The sequence below is a fragment of the Trachymyrmex cornetzi genome, unplaced genomic scaffold (assembly GCF_001594075.2).
Source record: "Trachymyrmex cornetzi isolate Tcor2-1 unplaced genomic scaffold, Tcor1.1 scaffold590, whole genome shotgun sequence".
Taxonomy (NCBI): domain Eukaryota; kingdom Metazoa; phylum Arthropoda; class Insecta; order Hymenoptera; family Formicidae; genus Trachymyrmex; species Trachymyrmex cornetzi.
Window position 1 is genome coordinate 370,797 of NW_017299904.1, and position 20,544 is coordinate 391,340.

The 20,544-nt window shown below is 35.4% G+C and overlaps 2 protein-coding genes across 10 annotated transcripts in view; one reads left to right on the forward strand and one right to left on the reverse strand.

Moving 5' to 3' along the window:
* The window catches only part of rdx (BTB/POZ and MATH domain-containing protein rdx), a 136,191-nt gene extending 122,628 nt beyond the window's left edge, over positions 1–13,563 (forward strand). For 6 of the 8 annotated variants that reach the window (XM_018515775.1, XM_018515777.1, XM_018515776.1 and 3 more), the window contains 6 exons: positions 8,653–8,774; positions 9,522–9,673; positions 9,914–10,053; positions 10,140–10,317; positions 10,608–10,929; positions 11,094–13,563. In XM_018515775.1, the coding sequence (XP_018371277.1) occupies positions 8,653–8,774; positions 9,522–9,673; positions 9,914–10,053; positions 10,140–10,317; positions 10,608–10,929; positions 11,094–11,238 (1,059 nt within the window). In that variant the 3' untranslated portion in view covers positions 11,239–13,563. The remainder of the gene's footprint in view (positions 1–8,652; positions 8,775–9,521; positions 9,674–9,913; positions 10,054–10,139; positions 10,318–10,607; positions 10,930–11,093) is intronic. The other 2 variants (XM_018515773.1, XM_018515770.1) reach the window with 1 other exon arrangement.
* Positions 13,564–15,394: 1,831 nt separating this feature from the next.
* On the reverse strand, positions 15,395–19,687 carry LOC108766452 (uncharacterized). 2 transcript variants are annotated; one of them, XM_018515752.1, is made up of 6 exons: positions 18,227–18,345; positions 17,950–18,057; positions 17,108–17,171; positions 16,900–17,004; positions 15,705–15,894; positions 15,395–15,571 (listed from the first exon to the last, which is right to left on the reverse strand). In XM_018515752.1, exons 1-6 carry the CDS (start codon positions 18,327–18,329, stop codon positions 15,455–15,457), a joined length of 687 nt encoding a protein of 228 aa, XP_018371254.1. In that variant the 5' UTR covers positions 18,330–18,345; the 3' UTR covers positions 15,395–15,454. The 2 variants fall into 2 exon arrangements, with proteins under 2 accessions (XP_018371254.1, XP_018371255.1); XM_018515753.1 differs by lacking the exons at positions 17,108–17,171; positions 17,950–18,057; positions 18,227–18,345 and adding exons at positions 18,981–19,054; positions 19,130–19,237; positions 19,364–19,687 and having other exon boundaries at positions 15,416–15,571.
* Between the last annotated feature and the right edge of the window lie 857 nt (positions 19,688–20,544).

A 20,544-nucleotide genomic window follows, 5' to 3' on the forward strand; every position in this document is an offset into this window, starting at 1 on the left:
CCGCCCGGTCGTCGAGCGGAATCGTATAACGCGCTCCATGCAAATTTAATTCCGCGATTACTCCCGAAACACCTGGAATCGTCGTTAATTTATCAGGGGATCTGGGGCTCCTAAACTCCCACATCTGCGTTCCTACCGTGGAGAATTCGATAATCTCCGAACTGAAGAGATGCATTATTCGGTAGAACGTTACGAGGAAACTTGGATCGCAGATTCTATTTGGGTAGATGAATTATTTAAAGAGACGAGAACACACACACACACAGCTTTGACAAAAGATATTAGGTACCTTATATCTTTTTTCATTTATCTGGAATTTTTTTATATCTATAAAGTACTTTTCTTGGTTTATAGATTCCCTACACCAGGCTCGTCCAATTTGAACTCCGGAGCCAAAATGCAAAGCTATTGACGCAAAAAATTCAATGCGGGTAAAATTTTAAGGACTGTAAAGCGTTGATACGCATTTAATAGCGTTTTTCATTGGCAAAACTAGTGCGCACTCAGTGCACATTAAAGCTGTTGTACACTATTCTAAAAAAATATAAAAGTGAGATATCTCAATTGATAAAATGCTCAAAATTTATTTTATCGAATAGCACAATAAAATGTATCGAATATTTCACGGTTTAATTCGATTATATATTGTTATTAAACGTATATCTTTACGTCGATTTTTATACAACGGCTTTAAAATGCACTGAGTGCGCACTAGTTTTGCCAATGAAAAGCACTATAAGTGACGCTTATCAACACTTTATAGTTTCTGAAATCTTACACTGAATTTTTTTCGTCGATGGCTTTGCGTTTTGTTTGGCCATTTAAATTCGGGATACCCTGTACATATGTGTATGTTCAGTAAAATCTTTATATATGTGTTTAAATTTTATATACAGGGTGTTTGGAATTTAAATGTCAAAACTTCGGGAGTGTGTAAGGGATCGATAAACTAAGAAAAACAAATCGTGTAGAGATATGCTCGTTTTTGCTTCGTTTTAGAGAAAATTCCAAAAAAAACAAAACGTAATTCCTTCGTTTTCGCACTGCCTCTGAAGTATTATCGTCGCTGAAATCGTGCACGAAAACAATAATAATAATTCCGTTTTCAGGTGAAAACTTTTTTGTTTGTTTACATTTTTGCCTTTCTCCTGTAAATTCGTCAGTTATTCGTCAAAAGTCATCGAATGAATTACTCTTGTCACAATACTAGTATATTGCGTACATATTCAAACGGCGGTAAATATGCTGATACGGTTTTTGTGTATTGCTTCTGCGACAAGAGGTTAACATTTTGAATAATATCTATTAAGCAAGTGAATAAATACGATGTGAATAAGTAATGAGAAAGTACAAAAAATGAAAACCACGTGTTGTCTTTTTTGCGATTTTCTTCAAAACGAAGCAAAAACGAGCATTTCTACAGGACTTTTTTCTTAGTTTATCGATCTCCTACATGTTTCCGAAATTTTGACATTTAAATTCCAAACACCCTGTATATTTAATTACTAAAAATTGCCAAATATTGATCTTGAATAATTTTTTTAAATACTAATTCCACTTCACAAAAAAACTGCAAGAGACAATTTATTTTCTTCTTATAAAGTTCTAAGCATTTTTTAAGAATTTTTTATCAACTTTTTAGTACTGCATTTTCTTATTTTTACCAACATTAGAAAATACGGTATTAAAAAATTCTGAAAAAATTCTCAGAACTTTATGAGAAGAAAATTAATTATTTTTGCCTCTTGCAGCTTTTCTATAAAGTTGATAGTATTTGAGTAAAAAATTATTCAAGACCAATATTTGGCAATTTTTAATAATTAATATCTTGTTAACTATTGCGAAAATTGCAAAATAGTAGAAGACTTTTCGACTCAGTTTAATCCGCTCTATTTACACAAAAGTAATTGGCAAAAACTTTCGGGACACCCTATATATACATATATGAAATTTGAAAAAATTACGGTGTTTATTGAAATTAATTTAGCAGTTTTAAAGATACAATTGATTGTTATCGTACATAAAAAGAATTAATCTGCTTTTCCATATACAAACACATGTAAAGATTTTATTAAAGCATGCTTCAGGCATTATAAACCAGTAGATAGCGGACTCTCGACACTCTCTTCCTTTTCCTGTCGCATCGATAACTTCTTACATTTCATGAGTCACAGTTATATTATTGGTTTCATCGTCACGTCTATCGGTTAGAGTCGTAGGAAAAAGACGATACGCGCGGGCGTACGCGTCCGACGTTGTTATTCGCTGAAGAAGTCTAGCACTCTTGGCACGTTACCAATGCCGTCAGATTACGTCGGAGAAACAAAATTAACTTGAGAAAATGGTCGCTCGAAGTCGCTTCGTCGTGCGTAACGTGATTAATTCTACCGGTAAACGAGCCAGGGATTGATCGTAACAATACATTTTTTCAAAAAGGCCTCAACTTTGTTACAAATTGAGCGAATCGCGAGAGTAATATGTTACGAACTGCGCGTAGTAATATCTTCTTTAGCAATTTTAAAATAATTTGAGATTTTTTATTCTCCATCGGCCAAGTTATAAAACTTTGAAGGCACAGTCGATATTTTGATTATGAATTTTGATAGATAAATTTAAATCTGTAAAAAATAAATAAAAAATACAATCCAAAAACGGAATAGAAATTTGTTTTTAAATCTTTTACATATATGTAAGAACTTTTAAAATTTTTATAGTCTGAAGCATTTAAAAAGTTGCACCTGAGACTCAAAGATCTAAATTGCTGATGGAAGATGCAAGATTTCACATGATGGATGGAAATTAAAAATTATTAGAAGATACATGTATATACAGAATTCCTTGTTCCACATTCTAGAGATATTTTGAAACTTTGCCGTAATTATTTCATATTAATTACATTGAATTAATTTATGTTGAACTGATTTACGTCAATATAGAAGTAACGATCTGCTTTAAAGTAAAATTTTGTGAGATAATAGGGAGTTTTTGCAATAACGAAAAAAATAAATCCAGATACGGTGAACACTAAAGTCACGTTATCTTTTTCTTCGTTAGTTCTTAAGAAGAAGATAACCTGATCTTAGCGTTCACCGTATCTGGATAAATAATATTGCAAAAATTCCTAATTTCTCATCCAAAGTCTTGTATGTCAATCTTGTATATAGGGTCTAAGAAATGCCCTCGGCTCTCTTCCGCAATCCATTCGAGGAATTTTCAGTAGCCAGTCGAAAAGAGCGTGAACCTACACGAACGTACCTTTGCGTATTCGATTTGCTTAAAAGCTCGAATCGTCTCGAAACCACCTCTCTAGTCCTTGACGCTATAACGAGGCATCGCACGGCTGGCTCTCATGCCGTTTCGTTACCTGCCATGCGAGCGAATCGTCGTAAGCCGTAAGTAACCGGCCGCTGAGGAGATTACAGTACGAGCGTGCGTTGAACTCTCGCGGGAGAGATAGCCGCCTCCTTCCTGCTTCTCGGCGATGCGAATGTCGACCTTAAGCTTCCGATGCGCGAAGGTCACGCCGTGGTGGAGATCATCGAACCTGGCTTGTCCGGCGATCGCGAATAGAACGCTCGATATGTCTATGATCGGGGAAACTCTTCTAACTAGTGTTGCACGATTCAATCAAAAAGAACGATTTTTTGGATCGGTCTGAATCATAACTGCGAAGATCATGAAAAAATCGAGCGATAAAGAATCGATCTTTCAATCTAACCTTCCATCCAAGCTAAACCAGATAAACCCATCGCTTGGGTGGGATTAAATTATTAAATAAATATATGAAAGTTGTACAATTTTATCGTATACTTTAACTATTGTAATTAAAGTTATAATAGTAAGTACAATTAATACATTGTATACTGTAACTTAGAACAAACTTTTAATTAGAAATTAGTTAGAAGTGCTGACACTGCGCTTCTGCCACGGGATTCACAAAACGATCCGCATCTAAGTAGTGTATCAAATGTGGTCGACAATAATGAGAGAGAGAGAGACCATGGGAGACGGCCAGTCTCCCTCTCATTCTCTCTCCCATTACACCATTGAATGGAAAGAGATAGAAATGGCCGTCTGCCACGGTCCCTCTCTCTCTCATCTCTATCGACCATTTTGACACACGGATCGCTCAGTCCATTCTCTATGTCTTTGGTGTCACCTAAAAGGAAAACAGCCTTAGAGGCTCCGCACAATAAAAGGAACAGGGAACAGAGAACAGAGAATAAGAATTTCAACCTATCAGAGATCATGTATTGTGGAATACGCAGTGTGTATTCCACAATACATGATCTCTGATAGGTTGAAATTCTTATTCTCTGTTCTCAGTTCCCTGTTCCTTTTATTGTGCGGAACCCCTTGGTCATAAATGATACAATGGTTGTGTGTTCGTAATCAATTCGATTTTTCCATGAAAAAATCGATCTACAAATTTAATCGAAACAAGAAAATCGAATTAAAAAATTGATTTTTTAAGTCAAAAAGATCGATTTTTCAAAAGATCGATCTGAATCGTGCAATCCTACTTCTAACAGGAAATAAAAGTCCTTGACGCAATAAGCGACGCTCATCTCGATTCAAGAACGATTAAATTCTCCTCTGAGAATCTACCTCTCTCTTAAATGGAATCTCAAAATAAGAACTTTGCACTCCAAGATAATTCCATAAGTAATAATTTAATATTAGATGTTTCAATTCTTTATCAACTTTATCATCGTAATAGTTCTGTCACATATGCGTTATTTTATAGTTTATACAGTTTTCCTGTAAACGGAGTTCTTTAAAATCGTAAATAGCTTCAATTTAACTCTTACCATACAAGTATGGGTCACTATATAGTGACTGAGCGATTCCTGTTTGTGCAAGTTTCTTTGAGTTTTTCGGTAATTCTAAATTATACTACATTTTATTATATTATTTTCCAAAATGAAGTGCCAATATTTATTTTAAAAAGTTGAAAGTATGTTGGTGAATTTTTAGAGTTTTTTGAATATTCTGAATAAAACGAGAAATAAGAGAAAAAAACGGACGGATTCTAGTGGTCAGTCTATTCCCCGTTTGTATGGATGAGGCACAAATTGTAGCTGGTACGATAAAGGTTAACTTGGAAAAGGAAGCCTTGAATACAAAGGTATAATTCTTACGATTGTAAAGTATCTGCCAAAAAGAGAAACGAACTTTCACTTAAGCTCTCGAGAGCGCAGGTATAGTGTCGTGCACATTTTTCATATCTCCTTTTCTATAGGTAACAAACTAATGCATAAGTTCCGAAAAAGGTCCTCATTCTGCTTCTTCTATTATACGCATTTCAAAAACTGAAATTTTGACGTATAATAAAACCTATGTGCTTTTTAGGCTTTCACGGATATTATCTTTAAAGATACCAGAAGGTTCACGAAACGTTGGCATTAGCAACGGATGAACACGACGATAACCCGCAAACTTTCTGGTATCTTTGAATCTATGTGTTGTTTGTCGACAGTATTTTCTAAAATATTTCGTCGTCTAGATCTGAAATCTGAATTCGAAATCTGGTTTTGGTACTTTTCGTTTTATCGTGGAAGAGTGACATTCTCTACAAATAAGGAATTTATCCAGCTTATTTTTTTGCACAATAATAAAAAAAATCAGTGTTAATATGTTCAATAGAAGATAAATTACCCATATAATATCCTCGACATGTTATGGAAGGAAAAGAGATTGAAATTCAATTATGAATTCTTAATCAGTGATATTGTACTTTGTCTTTCGAGATGGAGAAATTCTAACAGATAGAACTCCTGATTTCACTTTGAATTGGTTCTGTAATCGATGATTGAAGCTCCGAGCTTTAATTAACATAAACGTACATATTTCTTTTGCCCACGTTTGTTAAAATACACAAATATCATTTTAATATCACGAATTTGAGATTACATGCGTAATTTTAGCGGAAGGAAGATGTCTCGCGATTGACAAAAAACTTGTTCATTCTTTTAAATGAAACGGAAAACTTAATATTATTTTTAATAGTAAGTAAACTATCCATATGTAAAACCGTTCTGTAAAACGCAGATTTTCTTCTATATCAGGATTTTAGTTTTTGCAATGAATCACAATACAGGAGTAAAATAAGGATCTCTTTTCACACACAACACAACACAGAACTTCCTCGATGTATTTCAGAGCGAGAAAGATTGAAATTCAATTATGAATTTCTAGTCAGCGATATCGTATTCTTCCGAGATTGAAAAGTTCTTCCGATAGAACTTGTCTATCGGATTCCTCTTGCAATTGGCTTACAAATCTCTTTCGCTTGCATTTTTTTAAAATCTGAGATAATAGAGTGCTTTCTATTTGGTGAAACAAATCGACATAAACATTATTCTGTCTTTTTTGACATTCAATGAATAACAAAGACAACGACACTTGTGTTGCACTCATAATTTTAATGCATTAATTTTTGTCATGAGTTTCTTGTATCACCTCAATTTCGATAACAAAAGTCATAAAGAATGTTGTTTCGGTGTGACGATTAAATTCTCCTCGGATATGTTTTATTTCTCGACGATCATCATGGATGTTTACACGCGTCTGATTTTAATTGGTCCCTTTCTCCTATTACTTTGTATAAAATATTCTTCTTTCTTTTCCCAGTTTACACTTTCCTTTCTATAATTTAATCAGTTGTTCAGAATCTCATCCTCAGGCGTGCGTGGTAGAAATATCGCCGATCACTCATCAACTAGGCGTAGCTTTGGCTAGCACTGTTTCTCTCATACAAGAGTATTCCTAATCACGGCAAATGACCGACGAGAACCCTAAGTAAAGTTCACAAGTTTTTTTTTTTTTAGGAAATACTAGACGAATAGATTTGGCCGCCGGCTACCGCTCGTTCGCCAAGGTCGTAACGACGCTGACGCCAGAGATCTTTGACTTCTTCTGAGGTCTCGACCTTCTCATGTCTTTCTTCCTTATCTTCTCTTCCTTGTCTTCTCTTTTATTCGCGATCAACCGTTCAAAGTTCTTTCTCTTTCTCTAGATACCCGTTAATTTTATGTTCAATTGTGTATTTAAGCTAAGCTAAACAATGTCCACGAGGAAGGTCTCGGACTTCGCGGGCGACGTTTCTTTTATTTAACGTTTCGTCGTGACGGGAACAAACATTTCTGAATCCATTATTTCCAATTCGCGATTTCGATGCATATTAATGTAAAGTCCCGCAGCGAGAGAGAGAGAGAGAGAGAGAGAGAGGTGTGTTGGAACCGTTATCGACAAAGGCAGGCGGAAAGAAAAATGCTTCGTCCTTCGAAATAACAAAAGTCACGCCTCTACCGTTAAAGTCATTTGTGTATTCTTTAAGGGAATTGCGCAAGCAGGCCGAGGATCATTCGATTCGACCCTGGATCTCCGCGCCGCTCCCCGACTCCGCTCTGTCCCCCTTTGCGCTACCGTATGCTGGTACTTGTAGTACTTTGCCTTCAAGGCCGATTTCGGCCATAGTCGAGAGAACTTTGTTCTGCTGAGAGCTTTTCACGGGCTCGACATTAACATATAAACGAACAAATGTACATGATGGACGTTTCTCTCGAGAGATCCGATGAACGTAGATTCAAATAGACACGTTCGACTCGCAACAATGACATTTATTTCTTACGCAGATAAAGGAGGAATACTAATTGAATGTACGCGAAGCGACTCGTAAACACGGTCAGATAGCCGCAGCATGATTTAACCACGTTGACGTTTACTATGTCAAGCTGATAATCCATAATCACCGGATGTGTCTCACTTCTAAGCTAAGAGTTCGACTGCTTGGATGGTTTAGCCAACTCAAGTACGAAGAGAAGTCGGCTGAATTTTTTAAGAGGAGACCTCCTGGCTCTCGCGTTAGGGGAGAAATTTATTTTTGTTGTAAGAGATTCCCAGTTTAGCCAATTCTTGATCAGCCAATTTCGGGATACCAACCTTAAAATATCGGGACGTAACAAAAACATCGGGATTTTTTATTGATATATGTTGAATTATAAAAACTTTTTTATATAAACTTTTATATAAACTTTGTAATATTAATCGAACTAATTATATAACTAGATATGTAAAATATTTATTTATTAATATAATCAAACGATAACCTACCTATTATTGTAAGTTAATCATTGGTTAGCTTAGTGAAAGAGACCCTTACTCCCGTTTTTATTAATATAGATTAACTTCAATCTCGATTCAACTCTTCATCTTTTTCTAGTTCTAAGAATTAGAGAAAGATGAGGAGTAAGTTGAAGTAATTAACGTTAATTTACGTTAAATAATAAATCGAGGCAAATAGCGCCAGGTTTTTTCGGGACTCCTCTGTAGAGAGCTGAAAATCGGGATGCGCAAAATTCGGGAAGGTTGACCGCTCTATTCCGATTGCTCGTTTCCTTTCAGAAGTTGTGGAAATTCTTTCCGAGATATTTCCCGTTTACAAATATTTGACGTAGGATTTCTCTCGGAACCCAGTGGGACGGATGATTTTTTTGTGTAAAACTATGCAGAGTGGATGCCCCACGATGACCCGTGGACGTGGATGCCATGGTGTTTTGTAGGCATACATTTTAGCGTAGTTAGATTAAGCTAGTTTCCACCGGGATAGACTCTGACGTGGTATCGCATTTGAAGGTCTTATGTGCACAGGTGAAGGTGGTTAAATTCAGCTACATGTGGACGATAAATAACTTCAGCTTTTGTCGCGAAGAGATGGGGGAGGTGCTCAAGTCGTCCACGTTCTCCGCTGGGGCCAACGACAAGTTGAAATGGTAAGAGATTCATTGATGATTCTAACGAGAGTCGCGGGAATGGATGGAAATAAAAAGAATGAGAAAAAAAAAGAAAAAAAATTGTTTAAGATTCTTTGCATTGCATACGAGCCGAAGCGAGATTTAACGTGTCCATGTATCGAACATGGGTTCCGTGTTGAATTGCGCGATGGCGATTAGCAAGGACATTTGCATCTATTGACACATTGCATTTATTTGGCGTTAAATGGACGGGGTCTGAGCAACGCGCGAATAATAATTACGATCCGTACAATTCGCGTCGGGTTGATTTTGCAAAGTAAAGTAGCGCACTCGACATTGTAAATCGCGGCGGCCTTTGTTCGTCGATCCCGTGCATGATTGGCCGATCTCGAGTCTCGCCTTGAGCCAGCATGCCTCTCCACGTGGAAAAACAGAAGTGTCGGAAGTCCTAGAAATGCGAACCGTCGCGTTTAGCGCCTAAATGAACGGTGAGAATACGAGCCATTGTCTCTCTCATCAGCCGTTCCGTATTACATTCCCGGCTTTATTTTCCTCCATTCGCGTCTGGTACCGCGAATACTTGAAGAAAAACGTGTCTTCCTCGCTGGGACGGGGCACCGCCAATCTACGATCGGCTTTTAAATTGAACCAAGACCTTGGGGAGAAGTAAATTTTCGAGAGATGCAATTCGCGTATGGGGACGAAACGAGAATCGCCCTCGCGGCGGCAGCGGTCGTGTCAATTGATGCGCTAATTGGTTTCTAGGTGTCTGAGAGTGAATCCTAAGGGCCTGGATGAAGAGAGCAAAGACTACCTGTCGCTGTATCTCCTTCTCGTTTCGTGCAACAAATCCGAAGTCAGAGCAAAGTTCAAATTTTCTATTCTTAATGCCAAAAGAGAAGAAACCAAAGCAATGGGTAAGTCGGCAAAAAGGAAACGTGCGCAATTAATGTATCAACGTGTGTATACGTGCGGATGCAATGCAGGGTATTTTAAAGATTTTCGTCGGCTTGCTGCCACGCAATTAAAACGCTACGATTTGACGACGACGAAAGTCGGCTTTCAGCTGCGCTGACAGTCCGCGCGTAGCGATAAGTCGGATAACGCGGTTGAAGAGACGCAACTTGAACGAGGTTTTTTTTGTTTTATTCTTGCAGAGAGCCAGCGTGCTTACAGGTTCGTCCAGGGTAAAGATTGGGGTTTCAAAAAGTTCATCAGGAGAGACTTTCTTTTGGACGAGGCCAACGGATTGCTACCGGATGACAAACTCACGATATTCTGTGAGGTATATACCTTTGTATGTCAATTGTCACTATTCGCTCTCATTACTCGCGCATATATCGTCGGCCGAGCCGAGCACTTCTAACTTCGTTATTTCCACAGGTCAGCGTGGTGGCGGACAGTGTAAACATCTCTGGGCAGAGTAACACGATACAATTTAAAGTACCAGAATGCCGGCTGCCCGATGATCTTGGGCTTCTGTTCGAGAACCAAAAATTTAGCGACGTAACCCTCACTGTCTGCGGAAGGGAGTTTCAAGCACACAAAGCAATTCTGGCAGGTTGGTTTCAGATACCGAAATAATTTGTCTTGATTTCGTTATGTCTAAATGTACAACTAGATAAGAATATTTTCCAATTAGAGACAGAAAAATACTAATATCACGTATACATTATTGATTAACTCGTCGAATATATCGGAAGCTTAACATGATTATTAAGATATTGGTATTCTTTTCATCTGACTTAAAGGTTTATTTATTCCGTTTTTTAACTGTGATAACGTAAACTGATAACATGTGTTTTATCTAGTGACAAAACTTGAATAATATTTTGCAATTGTGATTTGCAGCGCGAAGTCCTGTCTTTTCGGCAATGTTCGAACACGAGATGGAGGAGAGAAAGAAAAATCATGTTGATATCACTGATGTGGACCACGAAGTTTTGAGAGAAATGTTGCGATTTATTTACACTGGTAAAGCAGCAAATCTGGAGAAGATGGCGGACGATCTGTTAGCTGCGGCGGACAAGTACGCGTTGGAAAGGCTGAAGGTAATGTGCGAGGAGGCACTTTGCACAAGTTTAGCCATTGAGAATGCAGCCGAAATCCTCATACTTGCCGATCTCCATAGCGCCGATCAATTAAAGGCACAAGCGATAGACTTCATTAATACGTAAGTTACCGCAGGAGAGAAGTGTATTTGCGAAACACGTTACGTCAACTCGTCGGCTAAAAAGATAATTTTGCTCTCCCAACAACCAAAATTATATTCTTTGGTTGTATGAGTGAACTTGTGACGAGACTTGTAATCGCTAATCCATACGGCTGTTATTGCAGACACGCGACGGACGTGATGGATACCGTGGGTTTCAAGTCCATGGTGAACTCCCATCCGCACCTGATAGCAGAAGCTTTCCGGGCTTTGGCGACTCAGCAGATCCCACCGATCGGACCGCCCAGAAAACGGGTGAAACAGAGCTGAAAGCAGTCACCGCTGACCCCGGGCACGACCTCTACATCGCCCCCACCACTTTTGCATCCCTCTTGAACCTTTGTGTACAGTGATATAATGAAGTATAGTAGTGCTAAATAAATGTTTCCTAGTGCGCCATTCTCTGGTCTAAAAGAAAAATCGACGACGAGAACCGACGCGAAGATCAACCGACGGAGTTTTGATCGAGATCGATGGAAGGAGAAAGAGAATCGTCTTGTCCGTTCGGTCAATCGAGGGCGAGTTTAAAGAAAAGCGCTCCTACACATACTCGGACTCTTAATGTTCAAGTAAGTGTTGGTAGTGAGAACGTGATGCGACCATCATCAGCGTGCTGCTCGTTCCGTCTTTACGCAACGAGAAGAACGAAATGTCCAAAAGCCTACGTATCCACATTCACATCCACACATCCTCATCAATAAATGATACTTCTCGGCTGGCCTGAGCGCGAGTCGATTTAATAACACAGCAACAACAGCAGCAGCAGCAGCAGCATTATAGTCGCATTGCGCTCGTTTTCTTCGATGCCAATACCGATGCCAATCGATCTTGGCGACACGTTGGAACGTGTCATCAGGGTTATCATCGTCATCATGGACTAGCTTTTGTTCCGTTATTATCGAACGAATGTATCGGAAGCAAATGGTCGCGCGAGATGTTAAAGACACGCAGTATATAGCCTGAGAGGACCAAGGAAAGGCAAGGAGCTTCTTTCCACGTGACTCGCCGTCACGATTGCCGTAACAACAACGCGCAATGCACGAAGGAAGTTGTGATAGACGTCGGCCAGACAATTTAAACATTTTGTTCCTTTGTCGAAAGAAAGCACGAGGAGAAAAAAATGGATCAAACGGATATCCCATAGCACCGTACGCTCGACGCGTCGATCATGGAGAGAATTAGATACTTTGTTTGTTTTTACCGACAGTAGTGATCTTTTTAGTTCTAGCGCGTCTCAAACTCTTCCAAGACGGAGAAATCATTCTAGTTAGTGTTCTTTTTTTATGATCTCTTTCTCTGAACCACAATTATTATTATATTATTATTACTATTAATGCTACGCAATCTGTGCCCTATGTATTTTTGTATATTTTTGTCTACAGATAGAGAAACTCATCTCTCCCCCTTTCCTTTTTGCCACGATAAATCCTATTTCCCGTTTCCTCGGTCCCACCTCCCCTTCCTCCCCTCTCAATAGGCACAGTTTGTCTTGTTTTCTGGAGTATTGCATACTGTAAGCGAAGTAATAGGATCGAATTATTATTATTATTAATGATTATGTTATTAAATTTAGGGTTGTCCATAATTTATCGGATCTACGTTGAATATATCATGTTTGTCCATGTATGCTGGATTGTATTATTTTAGAGACGTTATGATCCGCATTTCGAAGTTGGCACGTTATTACGTATTGAATAATAAATATGAGACGAGAAGATTGAAGAAAGAAAAAGACATATTAAAAAAAAACATCATGTAAAATAGAAACGTTAGTCAATTATAGCGCGAGTGTTAATCGCTCTTTTCTTATTTTGTGTCGTTAATTTGATTGGTTTGCAAAATTGCGTGTAGTCAATGAACTGAATTATGGGCAACCGCAAAGGCGAAAATAATAATCGTTTAGTACCGTGTACTGGCTTCCTGATCCTCCGATCTTTTAGCTTTACCGAAAGCCGAGTTTTAAATATGTGGAATACTTATTACCATTTACACACATCATTAATGATGACAATTAATGCCATACATGTTCTGTGATAAGACCACTTGTAATTACTGCAATTGTATAATCGATCCTTTCTAGAGACAGACTCCCCAAACCCCTCCCCTTTGACGATCCTGGCAGCCAGTGAATTTACTTGTTATATAAAATACATACGATAAGCGACAGTCGTTATCCGGACAGTCCCAAACCTAGCGTCACTATCGATTTTAAGATTTTTACACTGTACATATCTGCTGTGTATTTTATAAGAACAGAACAAACTCACGTACGAGGATCCCATACTTTTACAAAAACCGTACAATAATCAATATATATAATTTATTTCAATTTTACAGACTGCGCTAAACTCATGTTCCTTGAAAAACACTATGCTTTAACTTTAAATGTAACATAACGCCGAAAAATTGATGCAGATTAGAAGGTGCGCATTCGTTGTAGTACTGTCGAATGACACGTTGTACATCGCGTCAAAGATCAAAGATTGAACCGATGGAAATATAGTTAGAAGAATTTTCCACTGTTTTTCTACGTCGATCTTTTTATTTGAGTCTTAGAATAATATAGGACTTAAATAAGAGAAGGAACAACAAAAGTAGCAGAGAGTGGTCTAAATCGGACCTATTTGCAGTTTTTGCTCTCTATAAGGCGTAAATAAAGTCCGATCGTAAAATCGAAGGTACCGTTGGAAAGATCATTTAATTCCCTTCATTTTTGCTTTAGATTATTTTGACGTATCTCTCACCTGTGTTAAACTATAATGGAAAATGTAAAAAAAAAACGCTTTTTCCGGTTCGATTTGGAACCGATAGTTCCAAATCGGACCATCCCCTGGTTCAAATCGAAAACTCTTATTTTTATGAAGTTTTAGATAGAATTTTGAAATATTTTAATGTATTTTTCTTAGTATCGTCAGTATTGAGTAAAAAGTAGTAGTATTGAGCAATCTAACAGTTAGAGACAAAAACTTTTTCGGAAAAAGAAATTACTGTTTATATTATTAGAATTGAAATTAATAAAACTCAACTAATCTCAATATGATGACTCATAATATTTTATTGATTTAATTGCTTGGACCAGATCTGATCAGCCGATCACCAGTACAACCAGGCCTATAAGCTATTCATTGTACTGTCCGATTCGGACACGGGTCCTTTCGAACTTTGAAACAAATTTTACAATATACCGATCACGAAATGCTTGATATTTTTGAATTCTATACCCTTTAATTATCTTAAATCAATTATTTTTCAAATTTTTAACACCTTTTAAATAATGATTTACAAGGATTTGTTTTAAAAAGATTTTCGCACGATGACTGAAAATACATATTTGTCTCTATTTCACGAGTGTTATGACAGAAAACTGTCAAACTGCTATCACATGTTCGGTGTCTTATAAGGACTTTACATTATAAATAGTACGCAAATCTGCTTAACTGTATTCATTTAAATTAAAAAGGTTCTATTTGGAACGACTGTGACGGTCCACTTTAGACCACTCTCCCCTATATATTAGACACAAGAGCGATATAGTAACAATTTAAGGAACATACTTTGGCCGTGCTGATTCATATTTTAAAAATCTGCGACCATTCTCCAATTTCATATCTATCTTTGGGACTGTGCGGCGATTTTTCTTTTGTGAAACACATAACGTTGAATGTCATTTCCTAGAGAAAACAAAAGACGAAAAAAAACGGAAAAAAATTATGCGAAGACATATAAAGCTAATTCTGAAACAACAATTCGTAAAATAACAGATATAGAAGAACAATACACACAAACACATACAGATGTAGGCGCAATTCCGTACGAAAATCCGCAGCAGGAATAATACGAGCGTATGACTGGATATAATTTGATAAACTATTAAGTACAAGTAAGACAAGTGTTACCTCATCATGATGAAAGCCGGCGCGTGTTGGTGATCGAGATCACCACTGCTACTAGCTACTACCGCATGCCCGCTCTGACACACACACACACACATTTATACAGATACACACACACAATACATCCGTTGTACATTGCAGTTAAAAATTCGAAGCGTTTTTGTGTGAAAAAAAATTAATGGTTGCGGTAGTGGCCGATCCGCGAGAAATGTTACGCGCGCCGCTCATTGAACCCAGCTCATACACGCAGACATTCATTTTCCATTTTACTTTAAGTCATTGCACCACATCAAATAAATGACATTTTCATTATATAACAATGGAGTGTAATTTTTCATTACCTCTCCACCGCCGCGTTATTACGCTCGGATCTCTCGAAGATTAAGATTATCGAGTTTGCAATATTATACGGCCGGACAATTCAGACAAAAAATCTAGAAAATATTTTGGAACATCTATAGTTAGTACGATCTCGCTATCAAGTTGAAGTGATGAGTTATTTTTTTTTTAATAAATTTATAGATTACGTTTTATTCAAACAGCATACAAATGTATACGCAGCGAATGAATTATTTGTATCTGTGAGAGTATCGTTACATGTGCTGAACAACGGGAGACGAGGAAGGGAGCTCGTTGGAACTTTGGTGAAGAATCTTTTTTTGCAATTTCGGCGTTCCTGGATACGATGGTGGAGCTTCCGACATGGACATCTGCAAACAGAAAACTTTTCTCATTATTCGAAAATTATTTTAACATTTGTCTATGATTATATCGTGGTAAGTTGTGGCAAATATATACATATTCTTATCATAATCAGTAGACTAAAAATGTCGATTTATATACCCTGTTGTAGGGAGACGTGTAAAGAGGAGGAGCACTGTCGGAATGCGTGTTGGTGGATGAAGTATTACGAACAGCTTCATTATATGTAGGTGGTCTCTCCTGACCTTCGATGGTGCTGCAATATGTCGTCAGGTCACCTTCCTCGCGCACGACACGTCTTCTGCGCGTTCGCGTTGACGTTTGGATCGGTCTATAAATAATTTAAAGATGAAATGAATTTAAAGATTATTACAAGTCTAATAAAAAAACTAATTTCGGAAAACCTTTTTGAGAAACTTTACTGAAGCTGAAGTTCAATATATGTAAACAAAAGCCTATGAAAATGTGGCCTATATTAAAAAATTCCCGAAAATAGCTTTCTTTATTAAACTTTTGAGGTCCCTTAAAGTGTCTTGAATTATTTGCTTCTTTGAGGTTTTATCTCGATGAAAATCGTGAACATTTATAAGTGAAAAGTATATACTTGAAAGAACAACTCTTGAAAAACCTGTCAATTTAGCTTTTAATTAAAAAATTTTAATTTTTGATAAAGTAAATGTCGAAAAATAGAACGCGTAAAAATGCAATTACACTCTCTGATTTCTCTTTGTAAAATTTAAAGGTTCTATTCTGTACTCTTTAACAATATTATTATTAAATGATTATTAATTTGTGATATCATTGCAGTAGTTTAATTGCGTTTGATAAAGTCCAGAAAAATTTCGGCGCGCAGTTTGAATAACTACAAAAATATGGTATATATGCATGTACATATATAGAATATAGATAATTCACTGGGAATTATTAGGCAGATCTAGCTATGACCGTTATAGACTTGAATATGCTTATACGTATTTTAAATGATTATTGTCAATAAAGAATTTTTTTTATTCCGTAAGAAACAGTGATAAAATTGTTCTAAATTTAGCAACAGCTAATGTTGGTTGAGTTTACGACAATTTTATTACCATTTTGTTGTTAATGAATAACAAATAATATCATTTATAGAAAAGGAAAAATTGTGTTCACTAACAACAATCGTTCAATTATTAAAAATTACAGAAATAAGACCCTAAGAAAAAAAAAACAAGATTTGGAAGCGACGCTGTATTTGTCATAAAATGTTATTAAATTTGGTATATTTATATTTGTTTGGAGCACCAATAGCGAATAATAGAGAAAATTAGAAAAATAAATGTATTGGATATCTTCATACTTATAGCACACTTTACAGTAAAATGCGACCAAGCCAAAGATGCCTAATCCAAACAGCATTGCAATTCCAATCTGTGTCATTATCATTAATTGTTGCTGCTCATGCCTGAAATAAATATTGTTAATTAGATCTTAATCTACTGAGAAAAATAAGATATTGTATTGAAATAATTTAGCTATTGCTAGGTAAGCAACCAATTTTTTCGTACCAACACGTAGCGCAGTTTGCGCAGACACAGCATGGAACATTGGAACAGCAAATTACACAATTTTCTGTAAATTTTAAAGAAAGAAAAATAGAAACATTTTTTAAAGGATGTGACTATAAAAATATTATTTAATGTATTTTGCGTAATAAAATAAAAAAAGTAAATGGTATTTATTATTTACACTAACATTTACTTGAATGAGATATTTGAGATTTCAATAATTCATGGTTAAATAAAAAAAAAATTCTATTTTCTATTTCTTAACAGTATAAAACAGAAAATAATGAAAATAAAATAAAAAGCATGTTTTATGAATAGATAGAAATCTAAATAATTCGTTCCTCTATAAACATGTTTCAAAATAAATTTATTTATCATTGAGCGCATAGTTATTTGTAATAAAGGTACCCTAATAAACAAATTTAGCAGAAATTTACTGAAAATATTTCAGCAAAATTTTTAAAAATTTACTGAAATTTCGCTGAAAGTGAATTTTTCAACAAAAATGTTGAAAAATCGCTGAACTTAAACTGAAATTATTTCGAAAATTTTACTAAAAATTTGTTGAAATCAATGTGCAAGAACTATAATATATGCATATGTAATATATGTATGTATGTAATATATGTATATACATATTACAATTATTTATTTTATTTTGAATGACACCTTAAAATTTGTATTTTATACATACACATATATATACATAAAGTGTGTTACATGCCATTGAATGAAAATATATTTTTAGCGTTTAACGATGGAGTACATATATATATATATATATAAATAATTGAAAAATTCTAACTTGCAATCACACGCGAAAAATTTTAATATTAACTTACCAATATATTCAAAGCAGATGCATGACGATTGTTGTTGGACGTCACATAGCGTACAATTATTAATACTATATATATATCTTTCAGAAATTTCGGAACGTGCATCCATATCTGTTAAAATATAGATTTTTTACAATATAAAAAGTACATTCCGTAAATAAAATCAGTAATGTTTTACGCTTATTAATATGACTTGCATTAAAGTGTGAAAATATTTCAGTATAAGAAAATTAAAAACTGTAGATTACATGAACACATATTCAAATATAATGTCACATACCTGAGCTCTTAGTCAGACTTATTGTAACACAAAAGCATAAATATCCAAATAAGAATAAGTTCATGATGTCACATCTATTTATAAACAAATGAAGTAACCACATGTCATCTAAATTTCACTTTCACTAACATAATTAGACCAATTGCACATCTTTAGTTGACATTATTTATATTAGTATAAAGATGCAATAACGATTTACACGAAAATAGTTTTGTGATAACGAGCATATTAAGGTAAACCGATTCAATGCAAATGTACTTCTGAACTCCTTATATCTTATAAAACCTGTTATTCGTACCCATAATAATCTTATCAATGAATGTCTGATAACATTGGTAATCAACAGACATCAGACAAGAAGATATCTCTTCGTATTGATAGCAGCTATAATTTTTTATATTTCAAATTTTGATGATAAGATGTCAGATGGATATATTATCTTTAATGAATTACTCTCGCTACACATATAAATGCATATATTTATATATATGTATATATATATATATATAATTATTACAATACATTATCATTATTATTATTTACTTATAGAACTGCGCATTTATTTAGCAAGTAGGCAAATATGAGAAAACGAAAATATAATTATTACTTGGATATTTTATAACTGTGTCAGCAAATAAGTGAAAGTCTCGGGACTTTCGTAATTTAGCATATTTTACAGTAAAATTCAGAGATATGACACCAGATCTCTTGAACAGGTTCTTTTGTACAATTTCAATTAGTTAATGTAATTAATGCCTCTACAATATCGCCTCTATGTTCCCTGAGAGTCTGTTCAGCCAAAATCCGACTGATCTCCATCTCTTTCATCTGAAAGAAAGACAATCGTAAGTCTCTCGAACGGTACGAATTTCCAAGGATTAAACACGTGGGGAAAGTACTCACGATCAAATCGACATCCTCCTTCTTAATAGATACTTTGAGCAGCTCCTTCTCCTTCGCCTTTTTCTCCGCAGCCTCCTTGTCGCGACGGTCGCCGATTATGCTGAGAGCCTGTTAGACATTCTTTTTAATGCGAAAACCGAGTTAACTTTCAATTTAACATTTGAAATTGAGCAACGAGAGTGACGCGCGTGGATGGGCTGAATTCTAGGTTACCCGGGACAAGCGAGTACTTACACAGGAAAATCCATCAGACGACGAGATCTCTTTCTCCTCGGCATAATCGGTCACTTTTTCCAGATCCGCTGCACCGCTGTCATACTTGGCCGCCTTCTTCTGCGACTTCTCCTGCTGCACATCGTCCGAGTCTCCGTTCACGTCGTCGTCCGCCATCTTCCGTGCGAGGTTAATGTTTAGTTAACGCGCGCTTCGCCGCTCCCGCTAATCCCGCTGTCCGTCGTATGTCAACAGACACGCGTGGATGCCGTAGACGGTGGACACCCCAAACATCCAGTTTCGATTAAACTCTAATTAAGTTAATCGGAATGGATGTAATTCGAATGGCAGAATTATCTAAAAGCAAAATTTCCAAGCACAGTCCTCCCTAATTTAATCCTGGCTCTGTCAAAATATTAATAATTTTATTCATATTATAATAAAAAAGTAATTGTCTATATTGTAAAAAAAATTAATACTTATGTCCATATATATATATATATATACATATATATACATACATATATATATATATATATATATATATATATATAGAATTATGTACAGAATTATTTTTTTATTATACATGAATAAAATTATTGGATAGAATTATTAACTTTTTGTATTCCCCGGTAAAAAAATTGTCATGCATGAATATGTATATAAATATGTATAAACATACATAACACGCATAAATATTCATAAACATATTATGTATAATTACATATGAAATAAGTCCATGCATGTTCATACATCCTTTTTTCTTTTGTGTAAAATTATTTTTTAGTGTAATAGAAATAATAATAGTAATGTGAAAACATTAAAAATAATTGAAAAGATAATTTTTGCACTATTTGTTTCAGAAAAAATCAAACTTGAAGAAATGTAAAAAAATTACTTACGTATAATTATATATAAAATTGTGCATAATTATGTATGAGCAACTTTTTTTACATTTTTCCAAACTTGTTTTTTTCTAAAACAAACAATGCGAAAATTATCCCTTTAATTATTTTTTATGTTTTCACTTTACTATTATTATTTCTATTACACTAAAAAGTAATTTTACAAAAGAAAGAAGGATGTATAAACATGTATATGGACATATTTCATATATAATTATACATGTTATGAATATTTATGCGTGTTATGTGTGTTTATACATATTTATACATATTTATGCATGAAACATTTTTTACCGG